The sequence below is a fragment of the Melospiza melodia genome, chromosome 8 (genome assembly GCF_035770615.1).
Source record: "Melospiza melodia melodia isolate bMelMel2 chromosome 8, bMelMel2.pri, whole genome shotgun sequence".
NCBI classification, from domain to species: Eukaryota; Metazoa; Chordata; class Aves; order Passeriformes; family Passerellidae; genus Melospiza; species Melospiza melodia.
In genome coordinates, this window is record NC_086201.1 from 39,408,195 (window position 1) to 39,425,898 (window position 17,704).

The 17,704-nt window shown below is 50.7% G+C and overlaps 1 protein-coding gene across 38 annotated transcripts in view; it reads left to right on the top strand.

Annotated features, from left to right (window-relative positions):
- Positions 1 to 17,704, top strand: part of PCBP3 (poly(rC) binding protein 3) — a 55,346-nt gene that overhangs the window by 24,440 nt on the left and 13,202 nt on the right. For 5 of the 38 annotated variants that reach the window (XM_063162776.1, XM_063162755.1, XM_063162786.1 and 2 more), the window contains exons 5-14: positions 3,096 to 3,167; positions 3,435 to 3,458; positions 4,264 to 4,296; positions 4,829 to 4,945; positions 5,451 to 5,582; positions 5,854 to 6,003; positions 8,227 to 8,370; positions 10,738 to 10,779; positions 14,715 to 14,793; positions 15,482 to 15,541. In XM_063162776.1, the coding sequence (XP_063018846.1) occupies positions 3,096 to 3,167; positions 3,435 to 3,458; positions 4,264 to 4,296; positions 4,829 to 4,945; positions 5,451 to 5,582; positions 5,854 to 6,003; positions 8,227 to 8,370; positions 10,738 to 10,779; positions 14,715 to 14,793; positions 15,482 to 15,541 (853 nt within the window). Of the gene's footprint in view, positions 1 to 2,985; positions 3,168 to 3,434; positions 3,459 to 4,263; positions 4,297 to 4,828; positions 4,946 to 5,450; positions 5,583 to 5,853; positions 6,004 to 8,226; positions 8,371 to 10,737; positions 10,780 to 14,714; positions 14,794 to 15,481; positions 15,542 to 17,704 lie in introns of all 38 variants that reach the window. The other 33 variants (XM_063162778.1, XM_063162758.1, XM_063162759.1 and 30 more) reach the window with 21 other exon arrangements.

The following is a 17,704-nucleotide window of genomic DNA, read 5'->3' on the forward strand; positions in this document are numbered from 1 at the left end:
TGGAAGGGAATTGCTCCTATTTTGGGGATGTCTTGGTATTTGTGAAGTATCAGCAAGCATAAACACAAGAGCCCCAGCTGAGGCAATTGTTCCAAATTCTCTAAAAAATGAGAAAAGAGAAAAATTGGAATGCGTACATTTGCACGTGGGGAAGAGGAATCTTCCTGCTGGTCTGGGCTCTCATTTTCCCTCCTATGCCTTGTTCTTGGATTCCTGAGTTGCTTTTTCAGACATAAGGGTTTCCTGATAGAATAAGGAAATTTCCCAGAATTTAATATATTTGAACCAAGGAAGAACCAGATTGCTCTGAGAACTGATGATGTCTTCTCTAGGCACTTGTGCAAAGGCAGCTGCAATTAACAGGCCTATTTATTGTGGCATGGGATCATCCTTTGGAAGTACATTGTCCTGCTTTGGGGCAGATCTCCCCTTGCTGTGGTGCAAAACCTTTTGGCTGCTCCTCATACATGGAAGAAGGATGCTCCAGTCCTCCACCTGTGGTTGCCCAGGTGTGATGCTTGGCAGAGCCTCGCTTGACTCGCTGTGCAGCTTCCCTTCTGGGGCCTAGCCTGACACTTCTGTCTCCCAATTCCATGTCTTTGGCCTCTGTGGGGCTGCACCTGCTTGGCACTGGGCTGGAGCAGGGCTCTGTGTCTCCTCTGTCCATTGGGCTGCATGTAATGGTGTCCTCGGGGCTTTCAAGTGGGGGACAAAGGAGCCATTTCAGAGCTGTGGTGAACAAGGCAGAACGCGATGGTGGAGAGGAAGGGGCTGAGATTATTCTCTCCAGGCAGGGAATGCTCTGAAATGCCCAAAATGACATTCTGGGGGATAATTTTCCCAGCCCTTTGTCCATGTAGAATGAGGGCTGTTGGGGGAGGCCTGTGCCCAGAGTAAATGCTTCGGATCTATTGTTGCCTTGCCTTCCATTGAGCCCATGAGCCCCCTATAAAACACTTACCTTTCACTAGTATGATTAAGAAAAGGCCAATATAGCTTTCCTGCTCACTGGAGCATGAAGCGTGTTTAATTTAATAATGCTGATAAATCTTAAAGCCAGGAGCATTTGGCTAACACATGACCCACTTTTTCAATCAATTGGAAGCATTTACGTAACAGCCTGATGCAGGGTTCCTCCTGCAAGGGGTGTGGAGCTGGAGATGGCAAACACTCTCCCTGCCACAGGACCAGGGCGAATGGCTTTGGACTGAAAGAAGGGAGGATTAGATGAGATTTTAGGAAGAAATTCTTCCTTGTGAGGGTGGAGAGGCCCTGGCACAGGGTGCCTGGAGAAGCTGGATCCCTGGAAGTGTCCAAGGCGAGGTTGGACTCCAGGGCTTGGAGCAGCCTGGGATAGTGGAAGGTGTCGCTGCCCATGGCAGGGCAGTGGAATGGGATATCTTAAGCTCCCTTCCAACCCAAACCATTTTATGATTCTGTGATGTCTCTGGTGAGCAGTATATCTCCTGGCACATTGTGAGCACTGGAAATGCTGACCTCCACCTGTCTGCTTATTGACCCTTTCTGGCACTGCCTCCCATGCACAGGAGTCGGCCTGGGGTTAACCAACACAGCCTGGGGTTAACCAACACAGCCAGTTACTATTTTCCTTCATTGTACACCTTACAGTAGGCTCAGTCCTGAAAATTCCTGATCTTGCCTGTTCTGTTAGTCTCTCAGCCCATTCCTGTTACTTTAGTCTCCAATGTCATCACCTTTTTCCTTGGAAATATTCTCCTTCTCCTCACCCTTAAAAGCACCTTTTGTCTTGACATAGAACCAGATGGTTTGGGTTGGAAGGGACCTTAAAGCTCATCTCATTTCACCCCCGCCATAGGCAGGGACACCTTCCACTCTCCCAGGTTGCTCCAAGCCCTGTCCAACCTGGCCTTGGGCACTGTCAGGGATTGGGACCCCACAGCCTCTCTGGGCAGCCTGTGCCAGTGAATCTGTTTTGGCGTTCAGCACGTTTCATTTCTTATCCTTCTTGTGAAGATTCCGTCTTTTTTTTCCATTTGTAAGATGCAGCAGCCTCAAGCCCCATGTTTGCATGTAGGTCATAAGCAGCCTCATTCCCAGTGAGCCAGTGTCCTTTAGCTTCAGGGAATTCTATCCCCCTGCAAACCACGTGGGTTTATCCATTTTGGGTTTCATAATAACCTCTGGGAAGAGGTTTTGCATCAAACCCACATCCCAGGTCTGCATTGCTGCTGCTTATTCATCCTGACTTGCATTAAAGCAGTACTTGAGAACTTGTTTATCTTCTGCTGTTTTTGCTCAATAAGTCCCTGTCTGAGCAAAGGGAAATGCCAGATGCTTGTGAGCAGGATGAAAAATCTCCCATCTGATACAGACTGAGGGATTAAATAACGTGAGGGAGGATTGCTCTGTATCCCTCAGCACTGCAGGTAGAAGAATGCTGGCACCTCCCTCTGGGATGGGACTGCTCTCCCCATGCAGTGGGCTGCAGGGACATTTCATATGCCATGTCCTCATGCAGAGATGCTCCTAAAGAGGCATCAGGCGTGAAAAATGAAGGATTTGTTGCCATTCTGCGGTTTTTATTTATTTCACCCTCTTGACTTCAAAACATCAGTGACCCTCTAGAGGGCAGAGGAGGAAAGAGAGAAAATGGAAAGGGAAAACAGCATGGTTTCCTTCGATATTTGTGACATGAGTGGCTGGAAGGGGTGTGGTCCACAGTCTGCCCAGCTGGGAGCTCTCAGGTCAGGATGCGTGGCAACCAGGATGCCAGTTCTGTCCTTCCCATTCAGTGCTCCTCGAGTCAGATGGACAATCCTGACCACAGGAAAGGTGCCTTGTGGTTTTCTTTATGCTGGAAATGGTGAACTTTGGTTTGCTAGACAGGTGCTGTGGTCGCTTTAAAGCCCCACTGCAGCCGCTGGCCCTTGGCCAGGCTGCTCATCTGATGCCTGGCTCCAGAGTTGTTTTTTAGCTACTCTGTGGGGTCTGTCCCACCCCCAGGAACCCATTCTGAGAGCCAGCCTTCCCCGCTGTGTCCCAGGTGATCCCGCCAAGGTGCTGCCTGTGCCGGGCTGCTCTCCCAGCTAGTGCGCGTCTCCTGTTCCCGGTAGGAAATGGAGTCCAAGGTCTCCGAGGGCGGCCTCAACGTCACCCTCACCATCCGGCTGCTGATGCACGGCAAGGTAAGGGGCTCCCGCAGTGGGGGTGTCTTCACAGGCCCCTGTCCCACCTGCCCAGCCCCACACACAGCTCTGTCCAGCTGTCCCAGCCCCAGGAATAGCTGTCCTGCCGGTGGGGAGGGCGGCATGGTGCTCCCGCTCCCTCTCGTTCCTGCCCCTCAGCCCTGTCCCTCTGCTGGGAACTATGTCCACCAGGTTATGGGGTTGGGTTGGATTCTCATCACGTTTTCTAATGTCATTTCCTCTGGTTTTGGCTTTTTCTCTGTGTAGGAAGTTGGAAGCATCATTGGGAAGGTAAGGATGCCTTTTAATGTACCTTTGATGCTGTTCCTGCACCTGTGGTGTGACATATGCCACAGTCACCTCTTCCCTGTGATGTCCTGAAAAGTGTTGGGTGCCTGAGCTAGGTGCTGCATTTGTGAGCCAGAAATTAGGAGAAACCCACAAAGGGGTCAAAAGACCATTCCCCTAAAAACCTCACCAATCACCAAAAGACCATTTCCACCAAACCTCACCAAACTCACCTGTTTCCAGCTGCTTCACTGGGTGATGGCTGGGAGTTTACAGTCACGTTGCTCTGGTGTTTTCATCAAATAACTTCATTAAGAGATACTAAAAATGTCACACAGATACATTTAAATTATATTTTAAGTAATTCTATAGCCCCTGTCTCTGAGGCCAGAGGACTCCATTTACCTTGTCCAAAAAAGCTTCCTGAGTTGCTCTGGTGTTTCCACAGTATTTTGGAAAGTCCTGGCTATACAGGATTAGGGGTTTTTTTGGGTGGTTTTAAAAGAAAGATTTATGGTGGCAAACATTTTCAGCATGAACCCGTTTCCCTGTATGCTTGTGCCTTACTTTTCCATTTTGTCCAACTCTGGAAAGATTCACAGTTGTGAATTTGTATATACATATTTGATCATTTACATGCTCAGCTCTTCAGCTGACCGTCACGTGTGAATGCAGGGCCAGGCAAGACAGTCCCCATGTGTTTGGCTACACATTGGCATGTATTAGGGAGATGCATTTTTGGTAGGGTTCTTTTAAAGGTAGAAGTGGTGAATTTTCTGTAATGGCTTGGTTTTCCCTCTTGTTTCAGAAAGGAGAGACCGTGAAGAAGATGCGTGAGGAGGTGAGCAGCCTGCTCTGTGGATGATTTGTAGGAGAAAGGGAGTGCAGAATGGCCAGAGCTGCATATTGCCCTGTGTGATATGAGCAGTAATTCCAAGGGTCAGGACAAGCAAGCCAGCTGTCCCCAGAGCTCTTTGAACCAGTTTTTTCCCTTCACACTCAAACTCCTGTCACATTTTCCAGAGTCAAGTATTTAATGAAACATTGAAATTAAGTCACTTGTAAGATGCTTTGAGTTTTTCCAGGGTCTTTGTGCCTGCAGCTCCTGGGGAATTGTCAGGACAGTGAGCAAAACTCTTCACGGGCAATGACCCTGTGAGCTGGTCTTACCTCGATCCCATGGGTTTGCTTTGTGATAAAACATTGGAAACCTTTTCTAAGGGCTGGGATAAGGCGGGGCTAAAATCACTGCAGAGGAGGATGTGAGTTGGGAAGGGTAGCTGGAATGCTGTGAGGCTGGCACAGGTATCAGGCTGAGAGAGGACCCAACCTGCTTGGCCGTGGCTATTCCAGGACTCCTCTTCTCTTTCCAGAGTGGGGCAAGGATCAACATCTCGGAGGGGAACTGCCCTGAGCGGATTGTGACCATCACTGGCCCCACTGATGCCATCTTCAAGGCTTTTGCCATGATCGCCTACAAATTTGAGGAGGTGAGAAATGTGAGGCAGCCCATGGCTGGGGACAGCAGTGCCTGCTTGGGTTTTACTAACTGGGACATGGCCTCAGCACAGAACCTTTCACACATCTCTGAGTAGGGTGGGTCTGGAGCACGAGTCTGATGGGGAGTAGCTCAGGGGCCTGGGAGACTCAACCTGGAGAAAAGGAGGCTCCAGGGGGACCTTCTCACTCTCTACAACTACTTGGAAGGAGAGTGTAGCCATTTAAGGGTTGGTCTTTTCTCCCAGGTAACAAGTGACAGGACCAGAGGAAATAACCTCAGGTTTGGGTTGGATATTAGGAAAGATTTCTTCACTGGAAGGTCTGTCAGGCCTGGGAACAGGCTGCCCAGGGCAGTAGTGGTCACCATCCCTGAAAGTGTTTAAGAGGGAACACTTTAGTCACCTGACCACGATGTGTGTAGATGTGCCACCTGGGCACTGGAGGTGGCTCTGGTCAGGTACCAAGGGCTGATGTGCTGCACTTTTCCTTCCCAAGGACATAACCAACTCCATGAGCAACAGCACCGCTACCAGCAAGCCTCCAGTGACACTGCGGCTCGTGGTGCCAGCGAGTCAGTGCGGGTCCCTCATCGGCAAGGGGGGCTCCAAGATCAAGGAAATCCGAGAGGTAAGGCAGATTCTGTTTCATTATTGCCCTTCAGTGCAGCTCCTTGGAGCTCATCTGCATCCAAAGGGGAGCTGCCTTGGAAAAGGGGATCCCTGTGCTGCATCACGGATCACATTGCTTCCCGGAATGGTGTGGCTGATGTAGGAGCAGCATCCCACGGGATGCCCCGGTGCCGGGCCCTTGGGAGGCGCATGGTGTCGGGGCTGGAGCTGGCTCTGAGTGAAGGCGTTCAGCTCTGGGATTTCTCCTTCCTCTCTCTTTCTGTCTCCAGTCCACAGGTGCTCAGGTCCAAGTGGCGGGGGACATGCTGCCCAACTCCACGGAGCGGGCGGTGACAATCTCGGGGACACCCGACGCAATTATCCAGTGTGTCAAACAGATCTGTGTGGTGATGCTGGAGGTACAGTCTGTAACAAAGAGGGTAAAGTACATATGGAAAAAACAATCCCAGCTGGCCCCACCAGAGTGCTGGGAGCTGTAGAGCGTGTCTCTCTTGTCCCCTTCACCACGCGTTGTCAGACCACTCTCATTTCCTGGTACCTCTGCTGGAAATACACCCCGTGTCTTTTCCCCACCATTGTCCGTAGTTTCTAGAGTCCCACACTGGAAGCCTGTCTGGTTGGGTGCCCCAAAGGAGGTGGTTTGTGTCAGAGCAGGGGGTGGCTTTAGGGCAGAGGGGTGCCAGCAAGCTGGGACAGCCTGGCCTGGCGTCCCAGCAGCACTCAGGGTGCTGTGAGAAGGATATGGGGGCTACAGACAGCCACTGCTCCAAGAACCTGGTCTGCCTCACAAGGACCACAACCAGGAGGAGGAGGCCAGAGCATCCCATGCACTGGGGGAGCTGCAACTGGGAGCACAAGGCTGTGTTCCAGTGAGGCACAGTGGGAATGGTAGGGAGGAAGGCTGGTGGAGAGCAGGGACTGTAGGGCACATGGATATATGTCCAAGGTGCCCTTTTCTGGGATAAATGGTGACAAGCAGAGCTGGAAGATCTCTGCCATGGAGAAATGCTGCTGTACCAGTTGCTGGAGATGACCTCAGCCACATGCCTCATGTCCACACCTGCCACCTCAGATGGGAGAAGCTCCAGGAGGAAAGCCCCTGGGACACAGGATGGTGACACATTCCACTTCTGGTGCATCCCAGAGACAGACAAAACAAGGACCAATGTGAGGCGCTCTTGCATTGTTTCCCACTGGAAAAGCTTCAGATGTGGATGGCAAGGCTTGGTGAAGGTGATGCAAAGCCAGATGGAAACATCTTCAGCTTGGCAGCAGCACATCTCAGCAGGGATAGCCGGGAACCACATTTCCCATGCCTGCTGGCTGTGATGCTCAGGCAGCTGCACTGCTGCCGTAGGAATTTTGGATGACCAGGTCGCAGACTGCAGCACCCAATGACATCTGGGTCATCATCAGACTGCAGTAGAGATGAGCCTGAGATAATGCTTGCCAGGTGTATTAAAAAGTTTTTCTCACAAAGCAAGATGAGCTGCTCCTCTGTACAGAGAGGAAAGAGAAAAACCCACAAGTCTTCTTGCAGTCTGAAATCTGGAAAGTATCCTGGCTTTAATGGCTCATAGAGATGTTCCATATCACCTTTCAGTCTTAAACAGATAATCCCATCTCGTCCCCTCCAAGATTTGTAATGCAATAAAAGAACAAGTGGGTTTGGGATGCTGGAGATGTACTTTGATCAGCTTTCCCACAGAGAGGTGCTTAGCAGCAGGATTTAGATAATGTTGCTTTCCTACAAGTGGATATCCAAAGAATGTACAGGATTTTTTTTTTTTCCATGAGATTGTGTAATTTCTATTGCCTGTCCTTATATAGCAGTCACTGAGTTGTTTTAACTTTGGGTAGAAAGGAAGAAGAGAGCTGAAATCTCTCCTGATCCCTAGAAACTTCCATGTTTCCTATAGTCCGTAAGTTGTTCAGGAGAAAACCAGAGGAAGAACTTGGGTGAGCAGCTCCTGCGCATCACACCTGCGGCTCGTTCACTGCAGCTCTGCTCAGACCTACCCAGGGAGGAAACAGAGCAGCAAGACCACAGAATCATGGAATCACAGAATGTGTGGGTTGGAAAGGACCTTAAAGGCCATCTAATTCCAGCCCGCTGCCATGTGCAGGGACACCTCTCAGCTGACCACAGGTGCCTTGCAGCGCCCACGTCACAGCTCAGATGGCGATGACCCACCAAGGCCTGAAGGTGACCCTTTTCAGGCAGTGAGGAAGATGAGGGCAGCCAAAGAGCTTGAGCATGGTGCTGGGTTGCTCAGATGGGCTGTACCTCCCCATCTTGCAGTTTGAGGCTCTCCTCAGGGCATTCTGAGGAGGATTCCCGGAGCCTGGAGCAGGCGAGCAGAGCAGAGCAAAGCTGAGGCAAGCAGCGGAGGTCCAGGAGGCCATTTAGGGGCCCGTTCCTTGGCAGGGGATCTCCCATGCCCCAGGTTGTCCTTGTTGCCCATGGAACCCCTCTTTCCCCTGTGTGCTCCTGTCCAGAAACGCGGTGTTGCCTGCTGCGGGTGTTGCCGTGGCGGCCCCGGGGGCCGTGCTCCGTTAGGTGCTTTCTAACGCTCTTTTTGCCGCCGTTTCAGGAAAGCTGTTCTAATGTTCTCTCTCCCTCTCCTTATCCCTTTTCCTAGTCCCCACCAAAAGGTGCCACCATTCCCTACCGCCCAAAGCCCGCCTCCACCCCTGTCATTTTTGCAGGTGGTCAGGTAAGAGCCGACCCGCTTGCAGCCTCCACTGCCAACCTCAGCCTTTTACTGCAGCACCAGCCGCTGCCCGTTAGTGCACTCAGGTTTCTTGCCTTCTGACTTGCATGGTGTCATCCCATCCATTGTGTGCCATGGCAGCTGGACTGAAAGCTCTTGGCTTAGCTCCTGTGATGGATGCTGGACAATGAGCAGAAGGGAACAGCCAGCCTGGGGAGACACAAAGGAAAGGCTAGAATTTACTTCACCAGACCCAAGTTCAGTATTTGTCAGTGGTTGAGAAGGAGAGGATTAGAAAAGCATTGTTGAACAAGAGGATGTCGCTGCTCTCTGGCACCTCCAGCTCACTTAGAAATACCTTTGTGTAGCTGTAATTGATCCATCGTAGGAAGGGCTTGTCACAACTCCTTCTCTGTTCAGGCCAGCCACCATGGGAGAGCCTTGTCCCCCTCCTTGGCGCTCAGCTGGTTTGGGGTATTGCTTCCCCCTGTGCCAGAGCCTGCACTGTGTCACCCCAGTGACACTGCAGCCTTGCAGACATCTCGTGCTATTTCCAGCCATGAGCTTTGGGGTGGTTTTTCCTTTGTGGGATGACCATCACCCGGGTGAGCTGGAGGTTATTCCAAACACAAAAATCAGCAAAAACAAGAGCAACTGAGCCCATGGCTGTTTCTAAAGAGGGAACTTGCGCTGTTGCTTTCTCCACCTCATCCCATCACCTCACCTGGTGACTGAGGGCCTGCCTGTAGATGTCACTCTGCTGAGGTGCATGACATCCAGCAGGGGATGTACCTTCCCAAGAGCTCCAGCATCCAGGCAGGGCCAGCACCACAAAACCACAGCTTATGCCACCCAGAGCAGCTCCACACAAGTCACTTAATTTCCCTCCAATCATAATAAATAGAAGGACAAACTAAGAACAGGAGCAGAGTCCAGAGCACAGGCTATTTTAGGCTGAATTAGTCAATCATTGGAATCAGGAGTATGTCACTCCATCTGAGCAGCCGTCCTGGAAAAGAACTTCGAGTCCAGCTGCCTGGTCTGTTCAAAAGGGAGAGTGAGATGGAGGCAGCAGTTCTTCTGCTGTGAATGGCTGGTTTCTTGGACAGAAGTAACATCATGGGAGGAAGCAACTTTCTCTGAAGTGAGAGTTCTTCCCAATGTTGGGAGCCCTTTGGCTCTGCCCGAGGGGTGGCATGGGGCGGGTGGGTCAAGGACAGCTGGTGACAGCTGGTGACAGGTGTTTGGGGTGGGATGAGCCTCCAGGAGCTCAGCAGGCTGAGTGATGTAGCAGCCAGCGGCTGCTGCCAAAGGGACCAGCCCTCAAAGGTCAGAGTTGAGTTGCATCTGTCCAAGACACCTTCCTGCCCTTGATTACCTTTTTCGACTCAGTTTTTCTAATGAAAAACCAATGGCCAAATTAAACCACCAGGACAGGCAACTTTTCAGCCTCTGTCACGTCCCCGTTGTGTTGGGTTGCTGGTGGGCACTGGGACAGTCATTTTCCCTTTTCCTCCTGCATGATTTTGGGGATTTCCTTTACAGAAAGCACTTTGCTCTTTGCAAACAATGCAGCGAATTTGCAGGTGGTTCCAAAGTTTTTTCCTTTCATTTTTCTTGGCAATCTTTACTCTCCCTTTTCAAAGTGTTCTCCATCTCTTTTGCCATTTCTTTCAGAATCATCTGAATAATGTGTCAACAAGTGAGATATGTTTTGCTTACTGGTTAAGTCCTAAATATTGGGCTCTCTAGTGTCTGGCTCTTCACCCACATTGGTACTTATTTTGAGGTTATTTACAAACAAAAAGAGAAAGGATTGCTATAAAGGATGGGAAAAACACACAAACCCATTTGCCTGGCAGATACTTGCATGGATTTATCAATTACAGCTGGTGAAAGGCATTGCAGTGCAGGCTGCCCTCGCCTCCATGCCTTTCCAATGCCCCAGCAGAGCACTGGAATATACTGGGTGGATGTAAAGCATCCACTGGGACTTGTGCACCTGGAAATATGGAGAGGCTCACAGAGCTGGCTTGCTTTTTGGGATCACGCTTGGGCAGCGATGTCACTGTGCACCTGCTACACAGGTTCTGGTTGTTAGAGGGGCACTAAAGATCATCCACTTTCAACCCCCATGCAACTGATCCTTATTTTTTGTACAGCAAAGACCAGCCACAGCCTGATATTCCTGCTCCATGCAATGCTGGCACCTATAAAGAGCTGTTTCTTTCCCTCTGAAAAAGCCGAACTGAGCCTGAGCCCTTGAAGTCAGATAGCTCAGCATGCTCTAGGTTGAATGGGAGGTGGAACATCTCTCTCCTGCCCCAAGGATTTGGTGCCCTAGGGAATTTAATGTGATACAGGGGGTCCCAACAGAGGGATGGAGTTCTCTCCTCATGTCCTGCCAGCCCTAGTAACATCTTTGCTTTTCCTTTACAGGCCTATACAATTCAGGGACAATACGCTATTCCACACCCAGATGTGAGTTTTACCCTAATTTTTCTTATACCCTTTTCTGTCACCTGCATGCTACTGTCAATTCACATAATATTAATATTAGCCAATAATATTAATAGTGTATTTTCAAAGTAACTGGCCATGTGTAGTATCTGTAATACCTTGAGTAGCCTTTTAACCTGTAAGCACTAAACTTTATTACTTCTGAGGACTTGGCCTGATGCTAAAATGTTTGCATTATTCAGTGCTATCCCTTTGTTCTGAGAGAAACCTGTGCATTTTGTGCCTCAAAATGATCAAAACAGGAGGAAAAAACCCCAAAAATTTCCCTTCTATTTTCCCCTTGTCTTTAAAATTTTGGTAAGCCAAGGTCATATTTAGCTGCTGAGTGCCTTGGTGGGGTGGGAAAAAGCCAGAGCTCTGGCTTCTTCCAAGCCTGGGTAGGTATGTGCCTTTCTGAAGGGGCGCTTCTTTGGGTGACATGGAAATTGGACAAACCCCCCACCGTGTCTCCCAGAGGGACGGGGCAGGTGCTGATGCTGGATCTCACCTTGCTGAGGGCCCCCAGCCCAACGTGGTCACCCCGGGTTTGGTGGCTGTCTCACTGCTGTGGGTGGCAGGGCAGCATGGGGACAGCCCCCACTTCACCTCGGGCTCCTTGGGGCAGAGACAGGAGCTGCTCTGAGCTGCTCTCACTGAGGCTTGGGCTCATCCCCTGGGCTCCCATGCCTGTGGGGGGACACGGAGGGATCGACAGCTGGAATGTGTGCACCTGAAATTACCAAGGGAAATAGAAAATCAGTCCGTTTGGAGGATTTCTTTGAGGAAAGCAGTGAAGCTCAGCTTCTGAGGTGGTCATGGCTTTTAGAAAAGGCAGGGACTTTCTAAATGTGTTTCCAAGGGGATAAAATACCCATCAGGTCCCATTGCAGATGGTCTTTCCTGCTGTGAGGCAGGGTTCTGCAGTGGGGCTGAGGATGTGGCAGTAGGTGGAAAGCCTTCTCCAGTCATCCACCCGTGGCACGGGGTTGATGCAGCTCAGAGTTCCCTTTTCCAGTGAGTGAGTTGGGTACTGAATAATGGAATTACTTTTCCCGTGGTTGAGAAGGTGGCAAGGCTGCTTGATACCATGAATGCCTGCCCCACATGGGAACATTAGGGAGCTACAGGCTGGATTTTCATCCTAGGAGAAATGTTTTTGCTGGAATTAAAGGAATCCAGGCTTTGGCTTGTGACACCAGTATGTGTGTACTCTGAAGAGCCTGCTGTGATGGTTGATAAGAAATATTCCTAATTATGTACTCTTTGCTTTTCCTCCAAAAGCAGAATATAACTAAATAACCTGTATAGTTAGGATAGATCAATGCAGTCTTTATCCCAGTTTTTCTTTGCAAGTGGTGCCAACAGTTCAGTGTTTTCCTTGTTCCTGTATTCCTCTGATTGTCAGGATTAAAATACATTTGCTGACTGCACTGTGCCCCACTCCCAGCAAATTTCCTGAATAAAGCTGTTGGTACAGGGGCTACTCACATCCTTACTCTCAGGTTGTTCTTTCAATGACTGGTCATTTCAAACAATGTTCAGTGCAGAACCCAGTCTTGAATGTGCTTTTAGGGCATTTTAAACACATTTTAGGTGTCTGTTTTTAGTGGCTGCCCTTTGCAAAACGGGCAGAATTTTGAATGCCCAGTGTGTTCTCCTGCCATGATTTTGTCCCTGGAGAAGCACTCCAGGACAGGGGAAGCTTTGGCTCATAAGGGGCTTCAGCATTGCCTGGGTGTTTTTGGCTGTTTGGGATGTGATGGGTAGCTGCCTGCTGTCCCAAAAGCTGAGGGATCATAGAGTCAGAGACTGGCTTGGTTTGGAAGGACCCTTAAAACTCATCTCACTCCAAACCCCTGCCATGGGCAGGGACACCTTCCACTGTCCCAGGCTGCTCCAAGCCCTGTCCAACTCGGCCTTGGGCACTGCCAGGGATCCAGGGGCAGCCACCGCTTCTCTGGGAACTCTGTGCCAGGGCCTCAGCTCCCTACAGGGAACAATTTCTTCCCAGAATCCCATCTAACCCTGCCCTCTGTCAATGTGAAGCCACCTTGTCCTGTAACTCTGGACCCTTGTCCAAAGTCCCTCTCCAGCTCTCTTGGACCCCCTTTAGCCCCTTGGAGCATCTCCATGACCTCCTCTGGACTCGCTCCAACAGATCCATGTCCTTCCTGTGCTGGAGACCCCAGAGCTGGATGCAGTACCTCAGGTACAGTCTCACCAGAGCAGAGGGGATGAGCTGGAAGAGATGGACGCAGCAGCTTTTTCCATGACACCTGGATGCAGCCATCTTCTCCTCTCCTAGACTTGTTTATTGCTCTAATTGCAGGGGCTGCATAAATACCACTATCTGAACTATGTCTGGAAGATCTACTAGGTCAGTGTTAGAAAAGATTTTGGTGTCCCCCACATGGCAAAGCAGGACCCCTGTCCCAGGGCATGGCTGGAGCCCACTGGGCAAAGAGATTTCATCTGGAGTCCTGCCAGTGGGACAGGGCGTCACAAGGAATTCCAGAAACAGGGTGCAGCTCCAGGATAGTTCTGAAGTTAAAAAGCATTAGATGCTGATGTCCTTGCTCCCTGCAGGAGCAGTAGCATGCCCAGTGTTATCTGGAGACAGCTGTGTTGTGGCAGGAGCCCGTCATATCACACCTTTGGCTAAAGTAAGCCAAAGACAGCCAAAATAGGCACAGAGATGTGCAGACACTTCTTTTTGTGGAGTGGTGAGACCTCTCCCCTGAGGCAGCAGAGGCTGGGTGTCCTCATGCCTCTCCAGACAGGACAGGGATCCCACAGGTAACCTGTCCAGGAATTTTCAGGTGTTTCACTCCTTCCTGCTGCTTCCCTCCAGCCTCCCCCAATGTGCTCAGGCCCCCAGGTCAGCTCTTCCCAGCATTTCCCCCTCACTGCTGCCAGCCGGACCTCCTCACTCTCCCTCCCTAGCCCTGCTGCAGCAGCAAGGAGACATTTGAGTCTTGTTGCCCCCCAAAACATTGAAACTATAACTCCTGCCTCCCCATTGCCAGGGATGATGGGCAAAAGAAGCAGTTTAAATTTAGGGAGTGATATGGTGCTGAAAACTCCCAGAGCACCTGTGAAAGTGGGAGGTTGTAAAGAGTCTCCCACACTGCTCACTGCCAGTCTTCAGCCCAGTTTGGTTTGTTTTCTTTTCTTTTCCTGTCTTTTTGGTTTTTTGTTTTATTTGGTGGTTTTTTTTTTGTTTGTTTGTTTGTTTGGTTTTTTTTTAAATTTGGAGTAGTAAAACTGAGCACAAAATGTATTCCAAACAAACACCTCTCTCTCTATGAAACTCCCTGACCAGGCAGCCAAACCTCCTCAGCACAACATGGGATACAAGGATCTGAAATACCTACTGGTCATGACTGAAGCCCATAATTCCCCACATTTCTAATGAGCTGGCATTTAGAAATGCGGTTTACCATCTCCCAGAGGCCGTTCCAATTGGAGGCACAGCACAGGAATGTGTGCTGCAGGGACAAGCGGTGACAATGTGGCTCTGGTGGCACAAAGAGGGTTCCTGGGTGCTGGCTGTGACGCCCACCAGCTGGCCCTGCACGGAGGCAGAGGAGTTGAACTGACACTAAGAATGGGCTTCTTGCTGGTATCGTACTTCAGACCCTGACCAAGCACTTCTGCCAAAGATTTGGGCTTTATTGCACTATACCCAGGCCAAGTCCTTTCTGCTAATGTTTTTGCCATGTCTCACCATGGCTTCCTGGTTTGGTTTTGTTTTTTTTGTTTTGTTTGTTTTTTTGGGTTTTTTTAATTTTTATTTTTCAGTCTGTTTTCCTTTTCCCCCACCCGCCCCATTATAATTTTGTTCTTGCTTTTTGGTGTGACTTGTTGTACTCTATGACAATAACCTTCTTAGCTCTAATGTCCCTCCTACCCCTCAGCAGTTGACCAAGCTCCACCAGTTGGCTATGCAGCAAACCCCCTTTACTCCCCTTGGACAGACCACCCCCGCTTTCCCTGGTACGTACCCACACGCCCTTTCAAGATATCCTTCTCTTACCTGTAGACTTTCTCTCTCTTTCTAAACTCTTGTTGTTTAATGGAAATGAGCAGGGCAAGTAAAAAGCGGCAATATCTATGGGGAGAGGTTAAGGAGAGGCTTGACGGATGTTGTGGGGGCCGTGGTGCTCAAGGCGAGCTCTCAGCCTGGGCTTTCCCAGCAGAGGCCGTGAGCACCATCCCTCCCTCCCTCCCTCCCTCCACGGAGGAGCGGCATCCTCTGCCCCACGCCGCTCCGGATTCTGGCAGGACACGCGCGCTTTCCCGGCACAGCGCCCGAGCTCTCCCGGCGGGACACCCGCACCCTCCCAGCAGGAGCGGCTCGGGCCGGCCGGGCGTGCTGCCGCGGGAGCGGTGCTGAGCCAGGCAGGACGGAGCTGCCGCGGTGGGAAGGAGGCATGGCCGGAGGGGGCTGCGCTGGTGGGAGGACAGCCAGCCCCAGCATGGCCCGAGCCTTGTCCTCAAGGCCGGCATGTTCCCGGTGACCTGGGAAGCAGATAAAGCACAGGGGATGGAGGTACATAAAGTACTGCTTGGAAATTACTGTTCTGACAGTATGTTCATCATATTTTGAGCTTCCTAGATGAAGTGACATTGCTTATCTCCTCGAAGGGAAAAGCATTAAACCTGTTTCTTCTTTGCTCTTCAGGAGAAAAGCTGCCCTTACATTCCTCCGAAGAAGCTCAAAATCTGATGGGCCAGTCATCAGGTAAAACACAAAGCTAGAAGGAAGTAAGCAGGCTTTGGTTGAAATGTATTCCGTAAATAGGACTGTGCCGTTGTTGTGCTCCGAGAGGAATCATGGTATTCGTGGAGAAGACAGCAGATTGTCTTGGTGTGCAGGAAGAGATCAGGCAGCACCCTTCTCCTTGTTCAGCATGTCAAAACAAAAGTGCCTGGGCTTTATTACCTGGCTCTGTGATGTTTTTGTGCAATTGCCGTAGAACCACAGAACATCTTGAGTTGGAAGGGACCCACAGGGATCATCCAGTCCAGCCCCTGGCCTTGCACAGACACCTCAACAATCCCACCGTGTGCCTGGGAGTATTGTTCAAATGCTCCTTGGGCTCTGGCGGCCTTGATGCCGTGCCCATTCCCTGGGGAGCCTGGTTAGTGCCCCTGCACCCTCTGGGGAAAGAACCTTTTCCTGATGTCCAGCCTGACCCTCCCCTGGCACAGCTTCATGCTGTTCCCTCGGGTTCTGTCCCTGGCCACAGAGAGCAGAGATCTGTGCTGCCCCTCAGGTGTGGTGAGGTCTCCCTCAATGCTGTCTGTGTACCAGGAAGATACCGGAGTCATCACCCTTATTCCTGCATTTAATTTTGCATAAACTTTGCTCAGAAACAACAGAACAGTGCTGATGGGAACAGCCGTGACAGGCAGCTCCGAGCCATTCAGGGTGAGTTGCAATTTTAGTGGGACAGGACCCTGAGGACCCACCCGAAGCATGGCTGCAGCCTTGGAGAAATTTTGCTGTCAGATGTGCCACATTCATCCATATGCGAGAAAAAGATTTGTCTTTTGTTTCCTACCATTGCATAGAGGAGCTATCTTGAGACCTGGAGGCTCACAGGCAGGATGAGCCAGACCTAGGGCACACAGCCATCCCATGCATGCCTGAAAGGTTTGGTGACAGCACCTAATTATGAAAGCAAGCGTAGGTCGAGCAAATAGACCCCACAAGATTGCAGAAATACAGATTTCATGACACCAACCTGTGCAGCCATGTTTTCTGCATGCCCCCTTTGCCCTTTGCAGTCACCCAAGGCATTAATCCTGCCCTGACACCCTTGTTACAGCCTCAAGGACTGCTTGTAGATATCAGAAAAGGAGGATCTGGAGTGATGAAATAAACGGTCTCCAGATCATGGAGAAGAAAGTAGCCATTCCTCAAAGGATGGAGGGATGATGCAGTGCCATGGCACCAGGTGTCGCAAGGGCTTTCAGCATCATCCATGTCATCTGAGTGCGGGATGGAGGATGCTGCCTAGGAGTCTGAGGAGCTTAGTTTCTGTTCCCTAAGATCCCTGGATGCCTCAGTGCTGCTCAGAGCCCTCACTGGTGCTCTGCTCCCTTTAGAAGACATTTTCTGCCACACCCAGGCTGCTGCTGAACTGAGCCTTGTAACGCATGGCCAAAGGAGAGGGACACCCTCACCAGAGGGATATGTCTGTGATGGGTGCAGTCCACCTTGCCCCACACTGTGAGGAGGCTCAGTGTACCGGCCGGTCCCGGTGAAGTGTGTGCTGTAAAGTCAGCATTGAGCATTGACTGTGGTCAATACCTGGGCAGGAGATGTTTTGTGCAGGCTTTGGCATTAGTACCCCTGGCGGGGGTGAATGACAGCAGAGGGCTGCCAGCTGGAGGATTTGCATCCTCATTCTCTGCAATTCCTCTCCTCTCTGTGGTCCCAAGTGAAAAGTCTGGTGAGGAAGCCTCCTGCAGGCAAATGTCAGCAATGTGTATCTGGGAAGATGCATTCAGGAAAGCACAGGAAGTACATTGTCACACAATCATGGAATGGTTTGGATTGGAAGGGCCCTTACAGCCCATCTTGTTCTACCCCCGTGCCATGGGCAGTGACACCTTCCATTAGAGCAGGTTGTTCTAAATCCCATCATCCCTGGCCGTGAACACTTCCAGGGATGGAGCCGCCACAGCTTCTCTGGACAACTGGTGCCAGGGCCTCCTCACCCTCACTTCCTAACATCCTAAGATCATGCATGAGCACATCAGAGATAACCAGAGCTCCTCTTCCTCTGTGCTGAGGCCCTCCATGGAAATATGTGAGGAATTGGGTGCTGCTGCTGTCTTGTTTTGCAGGAGCCCTGCAGTTCCAGTCTCTTTGTGCTTCTTCATTCTGCACCTCCTT